Source organism: Panthera pardus, unplaced genomic scaffold (assembly GCF_024362965.1).
Source record: "Panthera pardus isolate Hobbes unplaced genomic scaffold, ASM2436296v1 HiC_scaffold_22, whole genome shotgun sequence".
In the NCBI taxonomy this organism is placed as follows: domain Eukaryota; kingdom Metazoa; phylum Chordata; class Mammalia; order Carnivora; family Felidae; genus Panthera; species Panthera pardus.
The window spans coordinates 30,831,716-30,854,228 of record NW_026526788.1 but is presented as its reverse complement, the minus strand read 5'-3'; the positions used below and the strand labels follow the sequence as shown (position 1 = coordinate 30,854,228).

The following is a 22,513-nucleotide window of genomic DNA, read 5'->3' as shown; positions in this document are numbered from 1 at the left end:
GTGTAATTCCCGGCCCCTTGAATGCAAGCCGGACTTCGGAGCCTGCTTCTAAGGAACAGAATCAGGAAGAGGTGCTGGTGTGTGCTTTCAGAGACGTCACGAAAGGCACTGCAGACTCCCTCCCTGGGAGACTTACCCTCTCCCTGGGACCCCCTGCTCAGGGGAAGCCAGCCCCTGTGGTGCGAGGACACGCACGCTGCCCTACTGAGACACCCCTGTGGAGGGAACCCAGGCTTCCTACCAACAGCCATAAAGACAGCGGAGCAGTGGCCTCTCCGGCCCCAGATGACTGCAGACCCTACCAACATCTTGCCTGCAACTTCCTGAGACCCTGTGCCGGAACCGTCCCGCTCAGCCGCTTCCCAATTCCTAACTCCAGAAGCTGACAGGTAATGTTTGCTCTCTAGACTCACAGTTTGGGAATAATCTGTTATACGGCAACAGAGAATGAAGACAGGTGGAAGGACAAACACGAAGGCCACTGCTCTACAATGTGCTCTTGAGAATGTGAGCGAGTGGGGATCTCGGCAAACCGTACCAGAAGGAAGCCAGACCAAGACAATGGGCGTCTCCTGCTGGAATCTGGAGGAACAAGGTCATTTCTCATTAAGATGGACTGTCCCCAAAGCACAGAAACACGGTTTCCTCATAAGGGCAACAAATGATCACCAAGATTTTAAGAACCATCTCATTCAAATGGTACCCTCAGGGGACTCCCTCCCCGAGGGACAGATTATTCATTCTTCTGGACCTGGCTTGCCCTGAAAATCATTCTATGAGGCATGGCACAAAGGCGCCATCTGTTACAAGTTACTCTGTTGCCTTGTGAAATTATCTTTAAAATGCAGACTCACGGAGGTTAAGGTATCTCTCCTAGTAGTGGCCTCCAGGAGAGAATTGCACCAAGCAGTAAGGAACTCCTTGCAGAGAGGGACTAAAGGACTGGGGCGCTGCTCTATTATACAGCTGCTAGGAAAATGGCCTTCGATTAGGGAGCTATGCGCAGAGATTCCCCAGAATGGCCAAAAAGGGGAAAATGGCACCTTGATATTACCCAAGCTGGCATGTTGTCAAGGCACTCCCTGCTGCTCAGCAAGGAGGCCCGGTTTTTATGTGCAGCAATAAAGATCAAGAAGGGGGCGCTCTTCTGCTCGTGGTCCAACCAGCCTAGCGGGAGCTGGAGCCAGGTTCCACGGATGCCAAAGTCAGCTATGAAGAATGGGAAGCCTCATTCCCAAGGAAACATGCTCCTAGGGGACAAAGGGGTCCTGAGCAAACTTCCCATGCAAACTGCAGTGCAACTGAAGTTTTTCCAAGAGTAGGTAAAGTGAAATTTGGAGTTTAATTAAAATCAGAACAGGGATACATTAAACAAACAAACAAACAAAAAATACTTTTCTGATCATCAATTTTTGAGACTGAGAAGCATCCCCCCCAATTTTGGAGATCCAGCTTATTCCTGAGAGACATCAACCATCGCAAAAGGTTCACTCTTTGAACTATTCACATTTTGTAGTAAAAAACCAGAACAAAGTTCCTCAGACATCCTTCCTCTCTTCTGTCTAAAATGTGTTTGTTAACAGCGTCTTTTCATAGTTCGAAAGGAAAACAAACAGCTTTCTTTCATAGGCAATTGGCCTGTTATTCTCACTCTGGGATGTGATCTCTTCAGAGGGCTCAGGATACCACACGTAACCAGAAGTTCCCAGGACACCAGTGGCTACTTTCCTGGTGGTTCTTTGAGGGGACGGAGGCGTTAGTCTTTCTACGAGGGGGTCACTCTCCCGGGATCACCATGCCAGTCAATAGTGAGGAGAGCGGGACAGGGAGGACAGGGAATGAAAAAGCAAAGGGTGAGGGAAAAGAATGAGGCTTTCATTAACAACCCACGGCAAGGAGAATGGTCCAGTTTTACAAACCACCCACTACAAACTGCAAACATGCACACCCAAAACTAGAGGGAGAAGCAAAGAGCTCGTCAGGAACTGGGGTAGACAGAGGAGGGTGACACGGAACAGCAGACTCGCCTGTGGACATCTCTCACCTTCCTAACACTGGAAGATGTGTAATTAAAAAGTTGCTGTTCAAAACTGTATTGAAAACATATCTAAAAATAGGTCTGTAGTCATCTTAAAAATAAAAGACCCCTCCTCAGATAAGAGGAGTGAGATCTTATCAGATACCAACACTTGAGGTATCTTTGATGTATATCTGAAAAATGGCCTGGCAGAGAACAAGGTGGGAGGGAGGGCAGGAAGCGGGGAAAGAGAGGGACGGTTCCGAGTACGATGGGGAAGGCAAGAGAACCGGGGAGGGGGTGGGGGTGGGGACACACTTTTAAGCCCATGCTCATCTATCCCAGCAGCCTAAGCAGGTCCACAGAGAAAAACAGTTTCGTTCTTTTCTAAGAGCATTCTGAAAGTCACCTTTTAAACTCAAAACATAAGAAACTGCAATCAGAGACAGCAAACATCACAACGCTCAGTGGACTGAAAAGCAAGGACAACTGAGACCAAGCACCCCCGGGGTTCTCCACGCTCCCAAGGTCATTCTTCGGTGTCACCCAGTGGAACACCATGACCAGGCCTTCCCCAGAGCACCTGTGTCACTTGGACAGGCCTGTTCCAGGAGCGACAGAACCACTCGGGCGGCTCAGAGACAAGAGGACCGTGGGCAAGGGGAAAGCCAGCAGGGAGGCAGGACAGGAAGAGAGCCCCGCTGCTCACCGAGGACGCCCTTCTCAGGTAGAGCTCAAACCTTTCTGCACCAATGTGCTAAGCGAAGGCCTGGGAAGCTGAACTCGACTCTCAAAGACACAAGACACTCCTGCCAGAGGAAGGTGGGGAAGCGGGCCTCCAAACGGCACCACACAGGGATGCTACCAGAACGCACAGGCTGTGCTCTGCCCCTAAGGACGAACACCTCAAGGTAAAAGGGAGAGCGCGCCCTTCTCGTTTATCATTTCCCTCTGGTGGCTGTGAAGACCGAAAACCCAGATTCTTGCAGCTCTGAACCACAGATGGGAGACACGGAGGGCAGATAGAGGGTTAGAACATGCATAATGCTGAGCCCAGCAAACCTATCACTTCCCCAGTCTTCCCAGGCAGGCAATTGTTGGTACGCTGATACTTGATTTGGGATTAAAAGAAGAAAGAGGGGGCTGGGGGAGGGAGGAGAGGTTTTCTCAACAGTAAAATGACCACGGAAGCCAGAGTTGAACTGCTTTCCTCTGTGGGCTGCTTAGGTCTAGGGAAATATGCCAAGGACCTTGGAGCAAACTTGACTACCTGGGAAGGGGGACGGGAAACGGAGAGGAAATAGTCAGATGAAGCTCATCTTTGCATCATTTGGCACCCAGAGGAAGGAAGAGGGGGACGCGGGGGCTGTGACGCTTGCCGACACCGCCCCTCCTGTCTGCTGGTTGTTGGTCCTCTGGGCCCCATCCGGTGACACAGCCTCGGTGCTGCCGCTTTTCTTCCGATCCTGCAGGGCACTCAGATGTCCATCTCAAACTGAGCGTCATCCCCTAGTTAGAATCAAGACAAAGTTTAGCACAAAAAGGAAAAGCCAGGCAGCTCTGTCTTTTCTCTGCACGTGGGTCAAAAAATAATCCAAACGCTCCCATTCTCTGCTGCCTTAAAACAATTATTTGTTTGCTTTGGCTGGGCATTTTAATCTGGGAGGGGGAAAAGTGGCAGTCGGGGCCCCTGGGTAGCGGTTAAGCATCCGACTCCTGGTTTCCCCTTAGGTCATGATCTCACGGTTCGTGGGATCGAGCCCTGAGTCAGGCTGATGGCTGACAGCACGGAGCTCGCTTGGATTCTCTCTCTCCCTCTTTCTCTGCCCCTCCACCACGCGCCTGCTCTCTTCCGTGGTCTCTCTCAAAATACTTAAAACTGAAAAAACAACAAAAAAAGACTGGCAGTCGAACCACCCACAAGGAGGAGCATCTGGGGAAAAAAAATGCAAGTGAAAATCTGCCTCCGTCTGCAAGTGGCAGTCCTAGAAAATGGGGGAAACAAACCATATTGTTTCCCCTGGCACCACAAAAAGGACATTCTTCTTGTAAGCAACGGGTCTATTTCTGGGAGGCAATAGAAAAGGAACCTATTCGATTCTGTTTTCTGTGTGTTACTCCCAGTCCAATACAGCCCAGGCTAGGAAGTACTTGAGACCTGGTTTCATGACTCATCTTAAGGATTTACTATTCCCTGGTTTTGGATTTCCCGCCGCCCTCGGGTTAGATTTGCTTATGATTTAGAACACAGGATTTCCAGAACATTTCAATGAGCCTTGCTGATGGGAGCGGAGAACCTGAGAGACACATGAATGAATGTCAATTGTAACTGAGGCCTCGACAACTGTTCAACCCACAGCCGAATGACATTTGAGTTCCCAAGCGTACCCTCTTGGTCCCCCAAAACCAGCACTCTCTTACCAACTGCCTGCTTCCTGTCATGATTGTTCAAGTTGTTCAAATTGTTTACTTCTACTTTGGAGTCTTCGATTAAGGTGCCAGGGCTGGTGACCCCTGGGATATTGGGCAGATGGCAGGGCGGGGTCTGAGCCATGGGAGAATTGCGACGATCCAACAGAAACTTTCGATCATAAATGATTCGCGTTCCTGGAAAACAAGGTTGAAGAGTCTGAAACGAATTAAGGGGTTCTCAACAGATAATATTCCCCAGGAATTTATTTTAAATTCCATCCAAACCTAGGCCTTGAGGGTTCACAGTTCAAGCAAACAGGCTAAGTTCTCCCCTCCCTGCCTGGGCCCAGGCTCCTTTGTCACTCATCTTTCAAGGCTCAGCCCCAACATTGCTACCTTTACAAAAAAAAAAACCTTGAAAAAAAACATTCTGCCCCCAACCTACTCAATACATATCACCTATCATAAATGTCCAGTTTATCGATTTGCCTCTGTAAAGACTGGGACTTCCTTAACCCAGGGCTAAGTCTTATTTCTATCTGACCTAGGTCCTGCCACGAAGAGTTTTTTTTTAGCTTACTTTTATTTATTTTGAGAAAGATACAGAGAGACAGCTGGGGAGGGGCAGAGTGAGAAGGAGACAGAATCCCAAGCAGGCTCCCTGCTGTCAGCGCAGAGCCCGACGCAGGGCTCGAACACACGAACTGTGAGATCGTGACCTGAGCCGAAATCAAGAGTCAGACACTTAACCAACTGAGCCACACAGGCGCCCCCTAGAAAGTTTCAAATGAAGTAATAAATAAGTATGTGAAAAAAAAAAAATCACCAACAGATAGATAGCTTCCTGTAAGTTAAAGGCTTTCTAAAGGCACTGAGGCCAACATTCTTCCCAGACTGAGCTATGGTAGAAGCTAGAAGGGGCAGCCCGTCTCTACTTTACAAAACAATCTGCATACCAAGTGCCACCAGAGTGTTTCACAACAGTTCCGAGGAGTGCATTTGACCTGACGAACAGTTAAGAAAACCTGCTGCTGCTGTTTCTTCTGTCATGGTCTTCCCAAGGTACTAATGGCCAGAAATAAGATCTAAAGCTAAGCAACAGGGGCACCTGGGTGGCTCAGCTGGTTGAGTGTCCAACTTCAGTTCAGGTCATGATCTTACGGTTCGTGAGTCGGAGCCCCACGTCAGGCTCTGTGCTGACAGCTCAGAGCCTGGAGCCTGCTGCCGATTCTATGTCTCCCTCTCTCTGCCCCTTCCCCGCTGGTGGCCTCTCTCACTCTCTCTCTCTCTCTCTCAAAAATAAATAAACATTAAGAAATAATAATAAAATAAAATAAAAGTAAACAACAACTTAGAGGAGCCTAATGTTGGCTTAAGGTAGTGGATGCCTGGGGCTCTGCTGCTGACTCTGAGTACAGCTGGCTCAGTGATAAAGAACTTGGCCACCATTTAGCGATGTCTGCTGAAGGCGGGAGGGGAGAAGGGGGGGATGGCAGCCACGCGCACCCGCCACCCCTGCCTACGGAACAAAGGGAAGTGAAGGCATCTTGCTCACACCAGGCTTAAATCCAGAGAAGAAAACGGTTCGGGCATCTACATTAAAAGCAATATTATATGAAAATGAGATTGTGTACCAAGTCATCCATTTAAAGAGGTAGAATGTAAACACTACCTGCTGCTCAATGCTTTTAAATTCTCAAGTGAAAATACTCCCGTCATAATAATGAGAGTCTGATTCAGGCAGATTTCCTCAAACAACACGTGACAGCTACGTCCCAGGAAACAGAAGAACAAATAAAACAGCTAACACATCTACCTGAAATGTGAGGAAGCAGGTAGGAAAAAGCAAGGCATTTATTGCAAGAGGAACGGAAACTCTGGACAGTGTTTCCAAAGAAGGAAGGAGACGAACATTTAAATCTAAAGAAATGATACCAACATTACGCTAAAGGGCTGGAAAAGGAATTGCAAACTCAGTGGTTTTCCTGGGATTCAAATCTGTGGTAGTGCCACGACAACACTTTCATGCAAATGCCAGGAAGTCATTTCTTTTCAACTAGATGGAAAATAAGAGTCACACTAAATGGCTTCGAGGTGAGAAAGTGGCCAGGAGAGACTCTACCTGCAATTTGCCCCCCTATCCTTCCTTTTACAACCAGAATCAAGTGCTAATAAACATATTCTCCTCTCCATAATACTACAACACCTGTCACAGGAAAGAATGACTAGGTGTCTCAGGATGGAAATGTTCTCTGATGGGCACCCATCAGCAGCACATGTAGGCATCTTAAAACAAAACCTTTAAGGCTTTCAAACCAACTCCAAAGGGTATCAATTTTGTTTTTACTACCTAGTTCCGTTAAAACTACACTGCACAAATAATCATATCTACAGCTTATAAGAGGTGAAAATAAAGTATCTAGCTCCCAGCCTCTACCTGATAAAGTACTCAGAAAAATGCCGTGCCGTATTTGGAACCTATTAGGACAGTCTTTTTTGCAAGTAACTGCATCGGAATCTTCTGGCAAGCTTGTTAAAAAAGATTCTATCTGAATCGGAATTCTTAGGGATTAGAATCTGGAAATCTGTATTTTAAAAAATTTTTTAAATGTTTATTTATTTTTGAGAGAGAGACAGCGTGAGCAGGAGAGGGGCAGAGAGAGAAGGAGACCCAGAATTCCAAGCAGGCTCCTGGCTCTGAGCTGTCAGCACAGAGTCTGATGCCGGGCTCAAACTCACAAATTGCCGGATCATGACCAGAGCCAAAGTCGGACGCTTAACCGACTGAGCCACCCAGGTGCCCCTGGAAATCTGTATTTTTAAGTTCCCCAGGCCATTCTTCTGTTCACTAAAGTGAAGAACACGGCTTCAGGGGCACCGGGCTGGCTCAGTCAGTGGAGGATGAAACTCTTGGTCTTGGGGTTGTGAGTTCAAGCCCTCTATTAGGTGTAGAGATTACTTTTAAACTAAAATCCTAGGGACACCTGGGTGGCTCAGTCGGTTAGCATCTGACTTCAGTTCAGGTCAAGATCTCACAGTTTGTGGGTTCGAGCCCCCACGTTGGGCTCTGTGCTGCCAGCTCAGAGCCTGGAGCCTGCTTTGGATTCCGTGTCTCCCTCTCTCTCTGCTCCGCCCTCACTGGTGCTCTCACTCTCTCTCAAAAATAAAAATAAATAAATAATCCTTAAAAAAAAAAAAAAAAAAAAGAACCCATCTTCAACCTTCTACCAAGAGCCTAGTAACAGTGATCCGAGAATAGATGAAATACTAAAGAAGTACGAGGAATTAGGAGGAGAATGATGAAAGGGCCTATCGAGGTCACCCCGACAGGTGAAGCCAAGACCCAGAGAGTGACTTAATGGAGTTCACAGCAAACCAGAGGCAAAACTGGAACTGAGCCCATGGTCTCCAGACTCCCAGGGCAGCCCTCTTGCCGCTCGGCCCCAGTCTCTGGGCCGCCCAGAGTGGGGGCCACACCGTCCGAAGCGAAAGCAGTGGGAAGGTAACTGCCGCTTCCCTATAGACAACAGGGCGACAGTAGATGGTGCGAGTTTACACAGCAGACCCCACCCGGCCTGCCCTAAGCACGGCTTTTCCAGAGGGAAGAGTGGGATGCCGGGGGGGGGGGGGTTACTGCCCCCTCAGGAGTGTGACAGAGATGGGCAGAGGTGGCTTCTGGGTTTTCTTTTTGGTCTTCTAGTTTGCCAAGGCCTGAGTACTTACGTTATTTGATAAATTAGTTAATCCGGTTTTGTGTACATAACAGAAATAAACAGTTTTGAAGGTCCCATAGTCTAAGAAGTCTATTTCAGAATAGTAAACAGGGACTTGCAGACTACTGTAATAAAGGAGGTGCTGGAGAGGATAACCTCTGAAGGACGGCAAGGCACAACCCAGGTCAACAGCTCTAATTACCCTAAGTGCTTTTTTTGTTTTGTTTTTTTTGTTTTTAGTTTACTCACTTATCTTTGACAGCGAGCGAGCAGCGGAGAGGCAGAGACAGAGGGAAAGAGAGAATCCCAAGCAGGCTCCACACTGTCCGTGCAGAGCCTGACTCGGGGGCTCAAACTTACAAACCATGAGATCATGACCTGAGCCAAAAATCAAGACTCAAGAGGCTTAACTGACCTAGCCACCCAGGCGCCCCTGGTTCTTTCATTTTTTTTTTTTTTAATTTTTTTTTTTTTTTAACGTTTATTTATTTTTGGGACAGAGAGAGACAGAGCATGAACGGGGGAGGGGCAGAGAGAGAGGGAGAGACAGAATCGGAAACAGGCTCCAGGCTCTGAGCCATCAGCCCAGAGCCCGACGCGGGGCTCGAACTCACGGTCCGCGAGATCGTGACCTGAGCTGAAGTCGGACGCTCAACCGACTGAGCCACCTAGGCGCCCCGGTTCTTTCATTTTTAAGGCTCCACGAGATCAGCAAAGGCTGCAAACTTCAAAAAGGAAGTCTCCGAGTCCTAGAGGGGGCTAGAATCAACCTCCTATTTTTACTCACAGGATGACTGAGACACAAAGGCCCGCAGCCCAAGCGCGGCAGGAATCCCACCACAAACCCAAACCCAGCAGAGCAGCTTTGCATACGCCTCGCTCCAACCTTGGAAGAATACCCGGAAAAGTTGGAAATCCCTGGTTCCTGGTTTAACGAAGACACATGTCTTACGTCCCATCTCAAATATAAATTCAGGACAAGGACAGCAAAAATTTACCTTCAACCCTCTTTGCTTTGAAAAAAATAAGAACTATAGTAACACCTTAAAAAGGCATCTGGAAATGATGAGGAGTCATTCTGGATGGCAGAACACTTAGCTCAACTTTCAACAAGTGAATAATGTGAATTATTTTAGATGGCAATTTTCTGTGTACAGATTTAAAACTTTTTACCACCTTAAACAGAAATCAATCCAAGCCTTTCTTGGTGAAGTGGGGTCGTGGGCGTGAAGATCACTTCATAAACTGCGCTGTGGCCCACGAAGTCTCTGGGCTCATGCGCCTTATCTGCCTTCCACTGCACAGCCACACCAGCGCCCCTTCCCTCATCTGTAGTCCCTCCCTCACTGTTAGGCCTCTGAACTGCCTTTTTCCCTCCAAATCTCAGTCAGCTCAGGCTGCACAACAAAATACCACAGACTGGGCGGCTTAAACAGAGAGTCATTTTCGCACTTCTTGAGAAGTCCAAGATCAACATGCCAGCCAAGGTCTGTTTCTGCTGAGAGCTCTCCCCTGGGTGTGTGGACAACCACATTTTCATTGTGCCCTCAGATGGGGCAGGGTGGGGGAGCAAGCTCCCTGGGGCCTCTTCTTACATGGGCACTGATCCCATCACGAGGGCCTCGCGACCTTATCTAAACCTAATTACTTCCCTTGGCCCCATCTGCAAATATCATCACCTGGAGGTTAGGACGTCAGCATATGAACTTGGAAAAGGGGGCACACCCTCTATACCCATCCTAACTCGATGCTTCTAACCTTGTAGGGCCTTTGAAATCAGCGATATGCTTACTAGAAGGCTATGTACAATAAAAGCAAACAGGCTGAGGGGGGCCCGATGGCTTTCCAATGAAAGGGACGGAGCTTTAGTGGATGGACTTTACACATTTGCTGTGTCACCTCCACTTTTGTTCACAGCTAGGTTTCCAAAGAGTGAGATTTCACTGTGAGATGTTCTTCGACTAACAGTCAACTTGCAAGTTGGAACAAGATTATTCTTATTTCTGTAGTACGCCAAGCTTGGAAACTCTGGGGAGGAGATGGTAAAAAAAAAAAAAGCACAGGATAAAAGCAAGCTTTATATTTCTAAATTATATACTGGCAATAACCCATGCTTTAAAGAACTGTAATTGGACCAACGAGGAAATAAGTAGTAGAGATTCTAAGATAAACTTTGAAGAACTTCTAAGACCTTGCAGAGATGAGAAAATACATTTTTTTGCAGCTTTACTGAGCTATAATTCACATACAATGCATTTCAAGTATATACGTTTTTAGTGTATTCACAGAATTGTGCAACCATCACCACAATTTTAGAAGACTGCAATCATCCCAGCAAGATAACCCGTAGACACATGTAGTAATCCTTCCCCATTGTCCTCTGACCTCTACAGCCCTAGGCAACCGCTGTTTTCTGTCTCTCCAGATTTGCCCATTCCGGACTTTTCGTATAAATGGAATTAGACAGTGTGTGATCTTCTGTGACTGCTTCTTTTAGTTGCGTATGTTTTCAAGGTCCGTCCTTGTTTAGCATTTATCAACACTTCACTTCTTTCTATAGCCGAACAATACTCCCTTACATGTATATATCACATTTTGTCCAGGAATCAGTTGCTGGGCAACTGGGTTGCTTCGACTTTGAATAATGCTGCCATAAGCATACACCTACATGTCTTCGTGTGGACGTGTTTTAATTTGTCTCGGGTATATACCTAAGAGTAGAATTGCTGGATCATGTGGTTAACTGTTTAATCTTTTAGGAACCATCAGACTGTTCCAAAGTGGCTCTACCATTTTTACATTCCCACCAGCAGTGAGCGAGGGTTCCAATGTGTACACACTGCAGGCAACGCTTGCTATCTTTTTTATTATAGCTATCTTTTGGGTATGAAGTGGTATCTCATTGTGGTTTTTTTTTAAGTTTTTATTTAAATTCCAATTAAGATGCAGTGTAAAATTAGCTTCAGGCGTACAATGCAGTGAGCCAATACTTCCATACATCATCCTGTGCTCATCCCGAGTGTCCTCGATCTCCATCACCTATTTCACTCATCCCCCCACCAACCTTCTCTGCGGCAGCCATCAGTTCTCCATAGTTAAGAGTCTGTTTCTTGATTTGCCTCCCCACCCCAGCCCCATCCCCGCCTTTGCTCATTTGTTTTCTTTCTTAAATTTCACTGTGGTTTGATTTTATTTACATTTCCCTGATGGATAATGGTGTTGAGCACCTTTTCATATACCTCTCGGCCATTCTGATGTACAATGTCTACTCAGATCCTTTGCCCATTTTTTAGTGGGTTGTCTGTTTACTATTAAGAGTTTTTTATATCCATGAATACAAGTCCCATATCGATCTATGATTTGCAAATATTTTCTCCTATTCCGTGCATTGCCTTTTCACTTCCTTGATATTCTTTGAAGCACAAAAGTTTTTAACTTTGATGCAAGTCTGATTTATACCCTTTTCTTCTGTTGTGTTTTTGGTGCCACGCCGAAGAAACTATTTGCTAATCAAGGTCATGATGATTTGTGCCTATGTTTTTTTCTAAACGTTTTATAGTTTTAGCTCTTAATACATTTAGGTCTTTCAGCTGTGGGATCAAGTTTTTGTGTGTGGATATCCAGTTGTACCCAGTAACATTTGTTGAAAAGACGATTTTTCCCCCGTTTAATTGTTTTGGCATCCTTGTCAAAGACCAATTGGTCATTAATTGTGACAGTTCATTTCTGGACTCCCAATTCTATTCCACTGATCTATGTTTATCCCTATGGCAGTGTCACACTGTCTTGATCTGTAGTAATTTCAAAATGTGAGTCTTCCAACTTTTTCTTTTTTTGAAATTGGGCTATTTTAGGTCTCTTAAATATTAACTTTTGGGTCAGCTTGTCAACTTATGCGAAGAAGCCAGCTGGGATTGTGATGGGATTGTGCTGAACGTGTAGATCAATTTGGGAAGCACAGTCATCTTAACAATGTTGTCTTCTGATCCATGAAGGTAAAACGGCCTTCCATCTATTTAGGGCTTCTTTAATTTCTTTCAAGAATGTTTTGTAGTTTCCACAGTGTCAGTGTTGTGGTCTTTTCATTAAATTAAAATCCTACACATTTTATTTTTATGTTGTTAGAAACGGAATTGTTTTCATTTTTGTATTGTCCATCAAAAGGGTACGGAAATACACTGGTTTCTGTATACCAATCTTATAGCCTGTAACCTTGTTAAACTCAATGAGTTCTAAGTGGATCTAGTTGTTTAGTGGATTCCTAAAATACATTTGATTTTGAATGCAAACAAAGCGAATTAATTCAGAAGAGACGACACCCTGAAGAACTGGAGTCTTAAGTGATGCCATTAATATTCTCAAATATGACCAGGGAAAATAGAAGTACAGAAGCAAAGAATTTTAAGTGCTTGAATTCTAGATCGCGGCTAGTTTAATTGTAGCAGATATAGAGCAAAAATGAGGAATCAGGCTGTCAGTGGGTAGCTAAGGATCTATGGTGTGATTTAAAAGCACCTGATCATTCAAAAAACCAAAACTATTCAAAGAAAAACATTAAGACTCAATTATGAATAAAATGGCAAGAAAAAAAAAAACCCTTTGTTTCCTTTGTCACATGTTGTGTTTACCACGAGATTGTATTTTTTCCAAGAAACAAACTAAAAAACCTAAACTACTCAAGGTCTCTCATACATGTCCCATGCAGAGGCATACAGTTTTCTGAAGCAAGAAATTCCTGGTAATTCACATTTCACCCAAACTACCTGCCACATTTATGTCAGGCCAATTTAATGTCAACCAGTCAGGCCACAAGTGACTAGAAATGAGTTAATCCTGAATTCCTGAAGAAGGAAAACAAAAGACCACACAAGAAATTCAGACCTTGAATATAACATTTTTTTAATGTTTATTTTTAAGAGAGAGAAAGACAGGGAGCACGAGCAAGGAGGAGCAGAGAGAGAATTCCAAGCAGGCTCTACACTGTAACACAGAGCCTGATGCAGGGCTCAAACTCATAACTGCAAGATCACGACCCGAGCCCAAAATCCAGTTAGATGCCTAACCGATGGAGCCACCCAGATGCCCCTTGAATACACCATTTTAAAACGGGGCATGATTCTGATCAACTGATGGGAGTGTTAAAAAAAAAAAAAAAAAAGTATCTATTTCACCTTGACCATGGACGTTTTTCCTTCTGGTGAGTTTTCTCCGTTTCCTTTTCTATGAAAATAATCACACCCCTCGGTTTTATATGGAAAACTTAAGAACCAAAATATCATATATGGTATACACAGCTTTTAATGATTATAATCAAACTATAATAAAAGCGAAGCAAAATAAACACAGGAGAGTATACAAATGTTACAGGCCCTGATATTGCAAAAATTATGGAAAAGTTGACCTATCAGGGGAAGGAGAGGCAGGACGGATGGTATAATTTCATATAGTGGAGAGCTAAATTGACAGATCGAGACACGGAGGTTTGGACTCCATTGTTTTGCACTTTAAATAAAGGCAGCTACCAGAGGAACCAGAACCAATAATACAATTTACAAAAGTTGGTAGATGGAGAGGAGGGGAAATGAGAGGTAGAAAGTAATGAAAATGTTCGTCTTTCGTAACAGGGAGTCAGAGGTATTATCGAAGGTTAACCAAGAAACTGGCACACATATGTATGGCAACAGTGATAACCAACAGAAGCACTATACACAGAAACTGTTGAAAGTAGTTGCCTACTGGCATTTTACTTTGGATTTTAGGTGCTTCTGTTTTAATTTTTATTTTTCTGTTTTATTTTTTAACTATGCATATAATACTTCGTTCTTCATGTTTGTACTTCAGAACAAACAGGAACGTTTCGATCTAGGTTAACATTAGATATTTATAAATTTTCTTCATCCCTTGATGACCAGTTACTAGGATAAATCTGATACCTTACCCATTACTTTCTAGATGCTGACATTACTAGGAAAACATGAGAGTAAAACGGCAGAGTTCCTTTGGCGGAGAACAGAAAGGCGGGGGGGGGGGGGGGGGGGCACTTCTACCCTTTGATCTAAAAACTAGTGATTTTCAAGGGGCAAGGAACAAGAAAGCCAAAGAAAGAGACCCAAAATTACACTTGCCAAGATGGTTAGGTACATAAACAAGGTCATTCAAGCCTAAGGGTCTCTTTCAAGACCGAGTAACTTAGTTTAAGTAATTAATCCAGGCATTATGCTATAAACATCCAAGAAATTGTATTAACCTCAAATTAAACCACCTAGAGAAGGCCCATTGTAATGCGGTTAACTGACAGAGTAGTAGTTACTGTACTTTCACAGAGTCCCCATCATAAAATTCTGTTCAACTAAGGCTGCTTGCTGTATTAGAATTAAGCATCCACTCATGCAAAATGACAACTCAGAACAAGAAACATCAAGTAACGTGCCCAAATCGCATAGCTTGACTAAGCTGGTGACAAAATCTTCCAAAGGCTGAGATGGACCTACACCTCCATACAACAGTGTCTCAAGGAGGAAGGGACAAGGACTCAAACAGGGTGTCCCTCGGGGGATTTTTTTCTACATCCAAGAGAAAATCTTTCTCAGCAAACCCTTAGCAGATTTGCCCCTACATCTCATTTGGCCAGAAATGGGTCAGATGCATACCAGACGAGACACTGGGGGAAGCCATGACTGGTAGCCATGGTGCATGTCCTGGGGCTTGGCACACTGCCACTCTATAAAAAAAAAAATGTCTGTTTAAACCTCTGTTCTTCAGGGAGGCTCTGGATGAAAAGACAGACTCCTAAAACGCTCTATGCCAGATAACCCGGAGGAAACTAAAAGCTGCTCAAGCCAGCATCCTCCAGGTATGCTGATGATGGCCAAACCACATTCAGTGTGTGCAAACAAGTCCCTAAAGGGATAATAAAATCAAGAGAGGGACAATTTTTTACATCAACAGAAGGCACAACTGGAGCCTCAGGATCTTGTAACTTAGTATGACCAAAGTATTATGGCTAATGGGACACATCTAAGATGTGTGAAAAGCCAATCCTACTATCCTTTAACTCCAAGTCTCAATAAGTGGGAGCAAAGATTTTCAAGATATTGTCAAAGGATGGCTCCCGGCCCAATCACTTAGGACATGGTCATCACAGAACACACGCCCAAGGCTGAAAGTTGATAATGACTATGCTCCTATCCTGAAGGCCTCGTGTTAGAAGAGGCCTTAGAGATCATCTGGCAAAAGCCTGTCATTTTCGACATGAAGCAACTAATATCCAGAGAAGTTAAAAGTATTTGTGAAAGGACACACAGTGACACAGGGCTCAGGAGACCAACACAAATAAGCTAGCGTGCTAAGCAACTCTGGTGTTCTTGAGTCTCAGCTGCAACATGAGTTGGAAAGATGATCTTTTTAGCTAGTAACAGGTCCAAAACGGTATACGAACCACAAGCTAATCTTAAATAAGTGCCAAATGATTTTAAGTCTGTCTAGCCTTGACCATCAGAAAATCCGGGTCAAAATAAAGTACATCAAATATGCAAAAATCCTCAATCACATATTAGCACAACAAATTTAGCTACATACGGAAAGGGCTATATACCATGACCAAGTGGGATTTATCCCAGGAATACGAGGCTGGTTTAACATCCAAAAATTGACATAACACATCATGTCAACAGAATAAAAAACAAAATCACACAATCAACTCAAAAGGTGAAAAAAAATATGCATTTGACAAAATTCAACCCCCTTTCATGACAGGAATAGTCAACAGACTAGGCATAAAAGGGAACTTCCTCAATCTGATGAAGGGTATCTACGAAACTCCCCAGCTAACCTCTTATCTAATGGTGAAAGACTAGATGTTTTCTCTCTAACACTGAGAACAAGTCAAGGGTGTCCGCACTATCTTGCCACTTCTGTTCAACATTGTACTGAAAGTTCTAGCCAGAGCAATTAGGCAAGAAAAAAATAAAAGGCATCCAGATAGACAAGGAATCAGTATTTACAGATGACATGAGCTTGTCTACAGAGAATCCCATGTAATCTACAAGAACTGAATTGTATTTTCCAGTCAATCTGTCCTTGCTCGCTAAGGTTTTTACTTTCTTAAACTACTCGATGAAATGAAGAGCTTCTGTTTGTCAGGGCATTCATCCTAAAGATACGAAAGATTATTTACTTAGACGTAAACACTCAGATATCTGAGCTTTTGGCTTCAAGCTACAGCCTGAGAACAGGTGAAGGGGCCCTTCAAATACTAGTCACCCTTGGGATGGACAGCTGTCGGGTGTTAAAACTCAGGTTCTAAGGGACCTTCACAAAACAAAGTTCCATGATGAACAAATCTGAAAATGGAAGTCTAGGCCTTACCTATTCAGTAAGCTGAATGGCCGCAATTCTCAACTGCCTTTTATTATAAATTACTGAAGTAGCGAAAATCTTTTAAACGTTAGTGTTTTCATCCAAATACTTGGAAGCCAAGAAAAACGTCTGCCACTCACCAACAAACTATTCTCCTGCTCAGGCTGTCTTCCTCTCCAACCAGATGGGCTAGCCTACTGCACATTAACTGTACCACGTCTGACCCGCAAATCTACACACACACACACACACACACACACACACACACACACACACAGACACGTGATCAAGCCAACGCTGTGGCCAAACCATGCAAGACCCCTCTTATAAAATTGTCTTTAGGACTCCAGTCCTACAAGTCTTTTGTAGTAACCCTGCTAGTGCCGGTTTATAGATTCGTCACTTGGCCCTCTTCCTACTGCCCACAACAGGCCTCAGCGGAACTGAAGGAGCTGTGCACAGCGCCTTCGTGCATGCTACCCTATTAACTTGTTAAGAGCTATCCTCCCTGGTCAGACCGCTTCTGGCTTAGGACAGACATTGCTATAGGCCTTCAGGATGCAGACTGCTGCCTCCCCCACAGGCTCAGAATTCAGTCCTGCGGGAGCCGAAATGCACAACATAAAAACTGAAGTACATCTTCCTTAGTATATGGTTTGGCAGCTGATGAATACGAGACTACAGCTGAATCGCCCACAGAATGACAAATATGTTAATAATTAGCATTATTCTGAGATGAGTAAATGCCATCTTCCTCAAACACAAGGCAGAGAGGCTGAACGCCTTTCATTATGTTTTTCATGTACTTCTCAAGTGTAAGAATGAAGTTCTTTGGTTAATAATGAAGCTAGAGAGCCAAGTAAGTACAGTTGTTGGTTTAGAAGTTTTTGGCCTAGAATAAACCCAAGCCAAGGTCACAGACAGTCAGATACTGGCCTTCCTTCCCCAAATCTACACACAACTCCATTCGTCTCCCAAGAAACAAACCAGATGAAAACTTAGGACTCCCACCCAATACTCTTATTTTATTATAGCTCACTCCAAGTGGATTATTTTCCCTTCTTCCTACCTTCTCCTGTATTTCCAGACCTTCCAATGGCCTTCAGGTAATTCTGCCTCAATGAACCAATCACAGCAACTCTCCAGCTGGCAGAGAGGAAGCCCAGCAGCGCGAACAAGATTTTAGACCATCAGTTAGTTCCCCTCTGGTGCTCTTGTTATGGCAACAGCACTTTTCCACAGCTGATGAGGATGTTATGCAGGAAAAGAAAGGCAGAAAGAAAGGCTAAAAAGAGTTCTCTATGTTTCTGCTCATTTCCCAGAGCACAACACTCCCAGAGGGAGAAATTTCAGAACTTACGAAAGCATTAGCTCCCTTCCAGCTAAGCAAAGTGTTATAAAAGTGAAGACAACTACGGTAACTTTCCCTTCCATTGGGGCTAGATGTAGTGTCTCAAAGGAAGAACCAAATATCATTCTCACTCCTCCACAGGCAGATAAAACAAAATAAAATCCAAGGGCATTTTTGTTTTGGCCTTGAATTTACTTAAAAATTGTCCTCCTTAACAATGAGAAAAGGTACTCTTCCAGCAATTTGAGAAACCCAAAGGTCACAGAGCAAGTTGTGTTTCCACCCACCTCTCATTTCCCAAACCACAGGAAGGCAATTGTGAGAAACCTTTTCAAGGATAAGCTGTATCCTCTGATTCCCAATGAATAAAGGACTCTCAAAGAAGGAGAAATTGTAAGTTCACTGTGTTGTGAATGTCCCTGCCCAGTCTGATCTTTGAGGGCATTCAGCACATCAACTGTTATCCTGGAATGCTCCAACATGTGTATGACACTCCAGAAGGTCTCCAGAAGTTTGAGACAGGACATGCTAATCCCCTTCCTTCCCACTAAATAGAGATCGCCAATACAAACCTACTATCATTTTTCTCAATGTTTTCACATGTTAGCACTTGATTCTACACATCTTTTGTTCTAGAACGAAAAATCTTATCACTCCCCAACCCCCTTCAAGATTTTATGATCATTCAGAGCAAGGACTGCATTTCCTACTTTTGTCTGTGGTCCTCTTTTGTGCAAAGCACTGCACTAAGCCCACAAAACTCATTTAAGATACCTAACCACATTAATTCAGGTGCCTGGAAGAGACCAAATAACCAACTATCTTACCCTGGTTCAATTACATGGTGGGAGAGAGAGGAATGTAACAAGAGAGATGAACAAACCTTCAGAGGATGGGAAAATTTCCAAAGGGGGGAAATTTAATTAGTAAGAACTGTACATCTAAACAGCACTGAGTTAATAGGTGATTAAATCCAATCCCAACAGTGCTATATCCTATAAACACATTATGTAAGTCTTTGTGTTAAAAATCCAAAGAAGGGGCGCCTGGATGGCTGAGTCAGTTAAGTGTCCGACTCTTGATTTCGTCGCAGGTCATGATCTCACGGCATCAGATTGAGCCCCCGAGTCAGGCTCCTCGCTGGGCAAGAAGCCTGCTTACGATTCTCTCTCTCTCCCTCTGCCCCTATAGACGCGTTCTCTTCAAAAAACAAACAACAAACATCCAAAGATTACAACCTGCTCTACCAACGAATACAAGTTCAATATGATAAATAAGCCAAGATGACAAGTATTTAAATGAGACAAAAAAAAAAACTGTGGGTATCGAAACTATCTGGAGACAGGCTAAGCGATATTCGAGAAAACAGTAGTGGCTGTGTAAGTTGGGAGGAAGGGTAAATGAATCAGTATTTCTGGCGGACTCTTTCCAAGCATTTTAGGAACTAATCCAGACTATGAGACAGGCTTCTATCTTTAAAGCAATTCTTAAGGACTATGCCCTTATTTTTAAAAACATGGTAGCTTGGTTGGTTGAAATACGCCCAAAGGGTGCCCCCTCTGTAAGTCTTCTTTCAGGGGAAAAATGATTAATATATAGCTAAAAGTTTAGTTCCTCTCCCACATAACTAATAGCTGAGTGCAGTTGTTACCATGACATATGTTCTCAACTGCTGAAGGCACAGGCATTTACTGACAAATAGCACAAAGAATTCTGCAAGAAGCCATATATCTCTATCACCTTGGAAAACAATACCCATTTCTTAAAAGCTGTCAGTTCAAGTTCAGGACAACTCTATCTGGAGCAGAAACTGGTCTGCAAAAATCTTTCAGGATCAAAAAAGCAAGACCTCAGCACGCCCAGGGGCTGGCCTTGAACACATCGGGTCAGGAGAGAGGGTTCTCCAATGAGGCAAGTGGCCTCGCCAAGTCAGCTGACTGGCCTGCAAAGTTAAGACTTCTTTACTCCACACATATTGAGGAACTCCTCCTGTTTGGGTCATTTTAAAGTCTTCCATGCCCCCCTCTCCCCCCACAGTGGCCTGGATGGATTCCTCAGTAGAGCGCTCTTCCTAGATTTTTATCCCTTGTTGGCAAGAAGGTCTTCCTACTCTATGGGCCTTGCTATTGTGCAACCAATCCAAGGATCGCCCAGGCCTAACTGCACCGGGTTGGTTGTAGTACAGCTGGTGAGCCGGCCCACGGGAACGAAGCTAGCAATCTCCTAGGGCAGGGGCTGCAGCAAAGTTCAACCCTCTCGAGAGGCCACGCCATCACCAAAAGAAGGCAAAGTTCTGAAGTTAAACTGAAGCGCCATTCCCTTCAATAAGGTCCCACGAGATCGCTCTCTAGTCTCCTCCTCCCTCTGGAGAACAGCCCAGTCAGGGTACAGACAACCTTTGAGCTCCCTTTTCCCGTGACCAATTCAACATGCTTCACCTCTACCCCAGTGTTCTTCCTTGTAAACAGTTCCTGGTCATACTTCGAAAAGCAATGCTCAGGAAACTCTACCTGCACTGCCCTTGCCCAGGGTCAAGCAATCCCATCGATCCGAATGCCCTTCCTGACAATGCCCTCTTCGTCTACCCCCAAAAGCGTCACCGCCAAAACCCTACCGTTAGGGCTGCCAGTGCTCCACTACCCCCTTGGCTATTACTTGAGTTATTTCTTTAGCATTCTCTCATTCTCCCCCCCTAGCCTGGGGACTCCCCTCCCACCCCCCTCCGCGGGGCCTCGTCCAGCAAGTAAACAATGCTGTCAAAGCAGGATAACGCTGGGCGAGGCGTCCAAACACTGCATTCCAGCCTCCTCCCGCTGTTCTAAAAGCAGCAAAACAAGTCATCTCAGGGTCCCAGGAGCGAATTACTCTGCCCAACTTCCTTTCTAAAAAAGCCCGGGAGAGAGCTCCAAAACCAAGCCCTGGTGTGCACAAATGCACAATATGCAAGAAGCAGAGGCAATGCAGGGTGAGAGCAAGGCCAACTATACACGAGTTTGCCCAGGAGGAGGCAGAGAGGGGGGAGAAAACTGGGTCGAGCGCGTAAAGCTGCCACGAAGCGGGAACAAGGGCTTTTTTCACCGCCCCCCCCCCGCCCCCAGCGACGGGAGAGCCACGTTCTCAGAGTCGGCGGCGCTGAATCGAGTTGCAGCCAAGAGATAATGCGAAGTTAAGGTTCCCGAAAGCAGTCTCCCGGGGGCTTCCGCGGAGCTGGGGCGGGGGGAGGGGGGGTTGGGGGACTCCGGTAGAGCTGCGGTGGCCGAGGTGGCCCAGCGTGGACACGCCCTGAGTTAAAGGCCCGCGGCGGGAGAGCGGCGGAAGAAACCGGCTGCAGGCTCGGGGCCGCGGCTGGGCGGCCGGCGCTCACCTCCCGGCGTGGTGGAGAAGAGCGTCCCCCCGGGCGTGGTGCAATAGTCATGAGGTAGCTGCGCGGCGTCGCTGATGGGCACGGTGCGGGTGGGGATGGCGCGGCTCTGGCTGGGCTGGTGGCCGCTGCCGGAGGACGAGGACATGGCTCTGGGCGCGGGCTCTCGGGCTTTGTCCGGCGGGCGGGCGGGCAGGCGGCTGCGGCGGCGGCGGCGGCGGCTGGGGGCCGGGGCTGCTCGGGCTGCTCCGGCGAGCGGAAGGGCGGGCGGGGCTGGGCGCGCTCCGCTAGCTCCTCGCTCGCTTCCTCTCGCTCCCTCGTCCCGCTCCGCTCCCGCCGCCGCCCTCTCAGCCGCCGCCGCCGCCGCCGCCCGATCCTCCGGCCTCCGCCAGCAGCCTCAGCAGCAGCAGCAGCGGCAGCAGCGGCGACGACGACGACCGGAAGCGGGCGAAGGCGGGAGCCAGAGGGAGTTCGGGGAAGCGGATCGGCGGAGGTGACGTCGCGGGGGGCGGGGCGAGGCGGCGAGGGGCGGGGCGGGCGAGGGGGCGGAGCGAGGGCGAGGAGGGACAGAAGACAGGCGAGCCGGACGCAAGTGGGTGGGAATCTGCGCGAAGTGTTTGGCAGCAGCTCCAAGGTCGGCCCGGAAAACTTAGGTGTTGTTTGTTGTTGTTGTTGTTTTGTTTTGTTTCAAATTGCCAGTCAACACTACTTTACTTGAGCCAACTTCTGTTTTCTAGCCACGTAAACAAAAGTGTAAGTTTACTTTTAATTGCTTCGTATTAAATATAGACAATGCCCGCACTATGTATTAGGAAAAAAATCAGAGCTGGAAGGTTAAGTACTGTCTCCCAGTTTCCCAATTTCCCTTTCCCGGGTAAACCATTGGTACCAGCTGTGTACTTGTGAATCCTTCCAGAGACAGTCCTTACACACACACATAATGCAACATATAAACATTAACAAAAGAAAAATTAATAATTCTCCGTGTCGCAAGGATTATTATTATGTTAGAGAGAAAGGAACCGAAGCACAGAGAAAGGTTGAGAACACGAGGTACCTGAAAAATCTAGATTTGGGACGCCATTCTTTCCTCTAGGGGTTCTCAAACTTTTCAGTCTCAAAGTTTACATTCCTAAGAATTATTGAGGATCCTGAAGAGCTTTTGTGTGTGTGGATTATATCTGTTTATAATTGCTATATTAGAAATTAAAACTGAGAATTTTTTAAATGTTCATTAGTTTATAAAATAATGTCATTACATGTTAACATGACACGTTTATTTAAAAAATTCTATTTTCCGA

At 45.6% G+C, this 22,513-nt stretch overlaps 2 protein-coding genes across 2 annotated transcripts in view; one reads left to right on the top strand and one right to left on the bottom strand.

Annotated features, from left to right (window-relative positions):
- Positions 1 to 22,513, top strand: part of PRF1 (perforin 1) — a 261,612-nt gene that overhangs the window by 135,173 nt on the left and 103,926 nt on the right. The window lies entirely within an intron of this gene.
- Positions 1,324 to 21,670, bottom strand: EIF4EBP2 (eukaryotic translation initiation factor 4E binding protein 2). Its single transcript, XM_053888557.1, has 3 exons — positions 21,216 to 21,670; positions 4,439 to 4,624; positions 1,324 to 3,526 (listed from the first exon to the last, which is right to left on the bottom strand). Exons 1-3 carry the CDS (start codon positions 21,358 to 21,360, stop codon positions 3,495 to 3,497), a joined length of 363 nt encoding a protein of 120 aa, XP_053744532.1. The 5' UTR covers positions 21,361 to 21,670; the 3' UTR covers positions 1,324 to 3,494.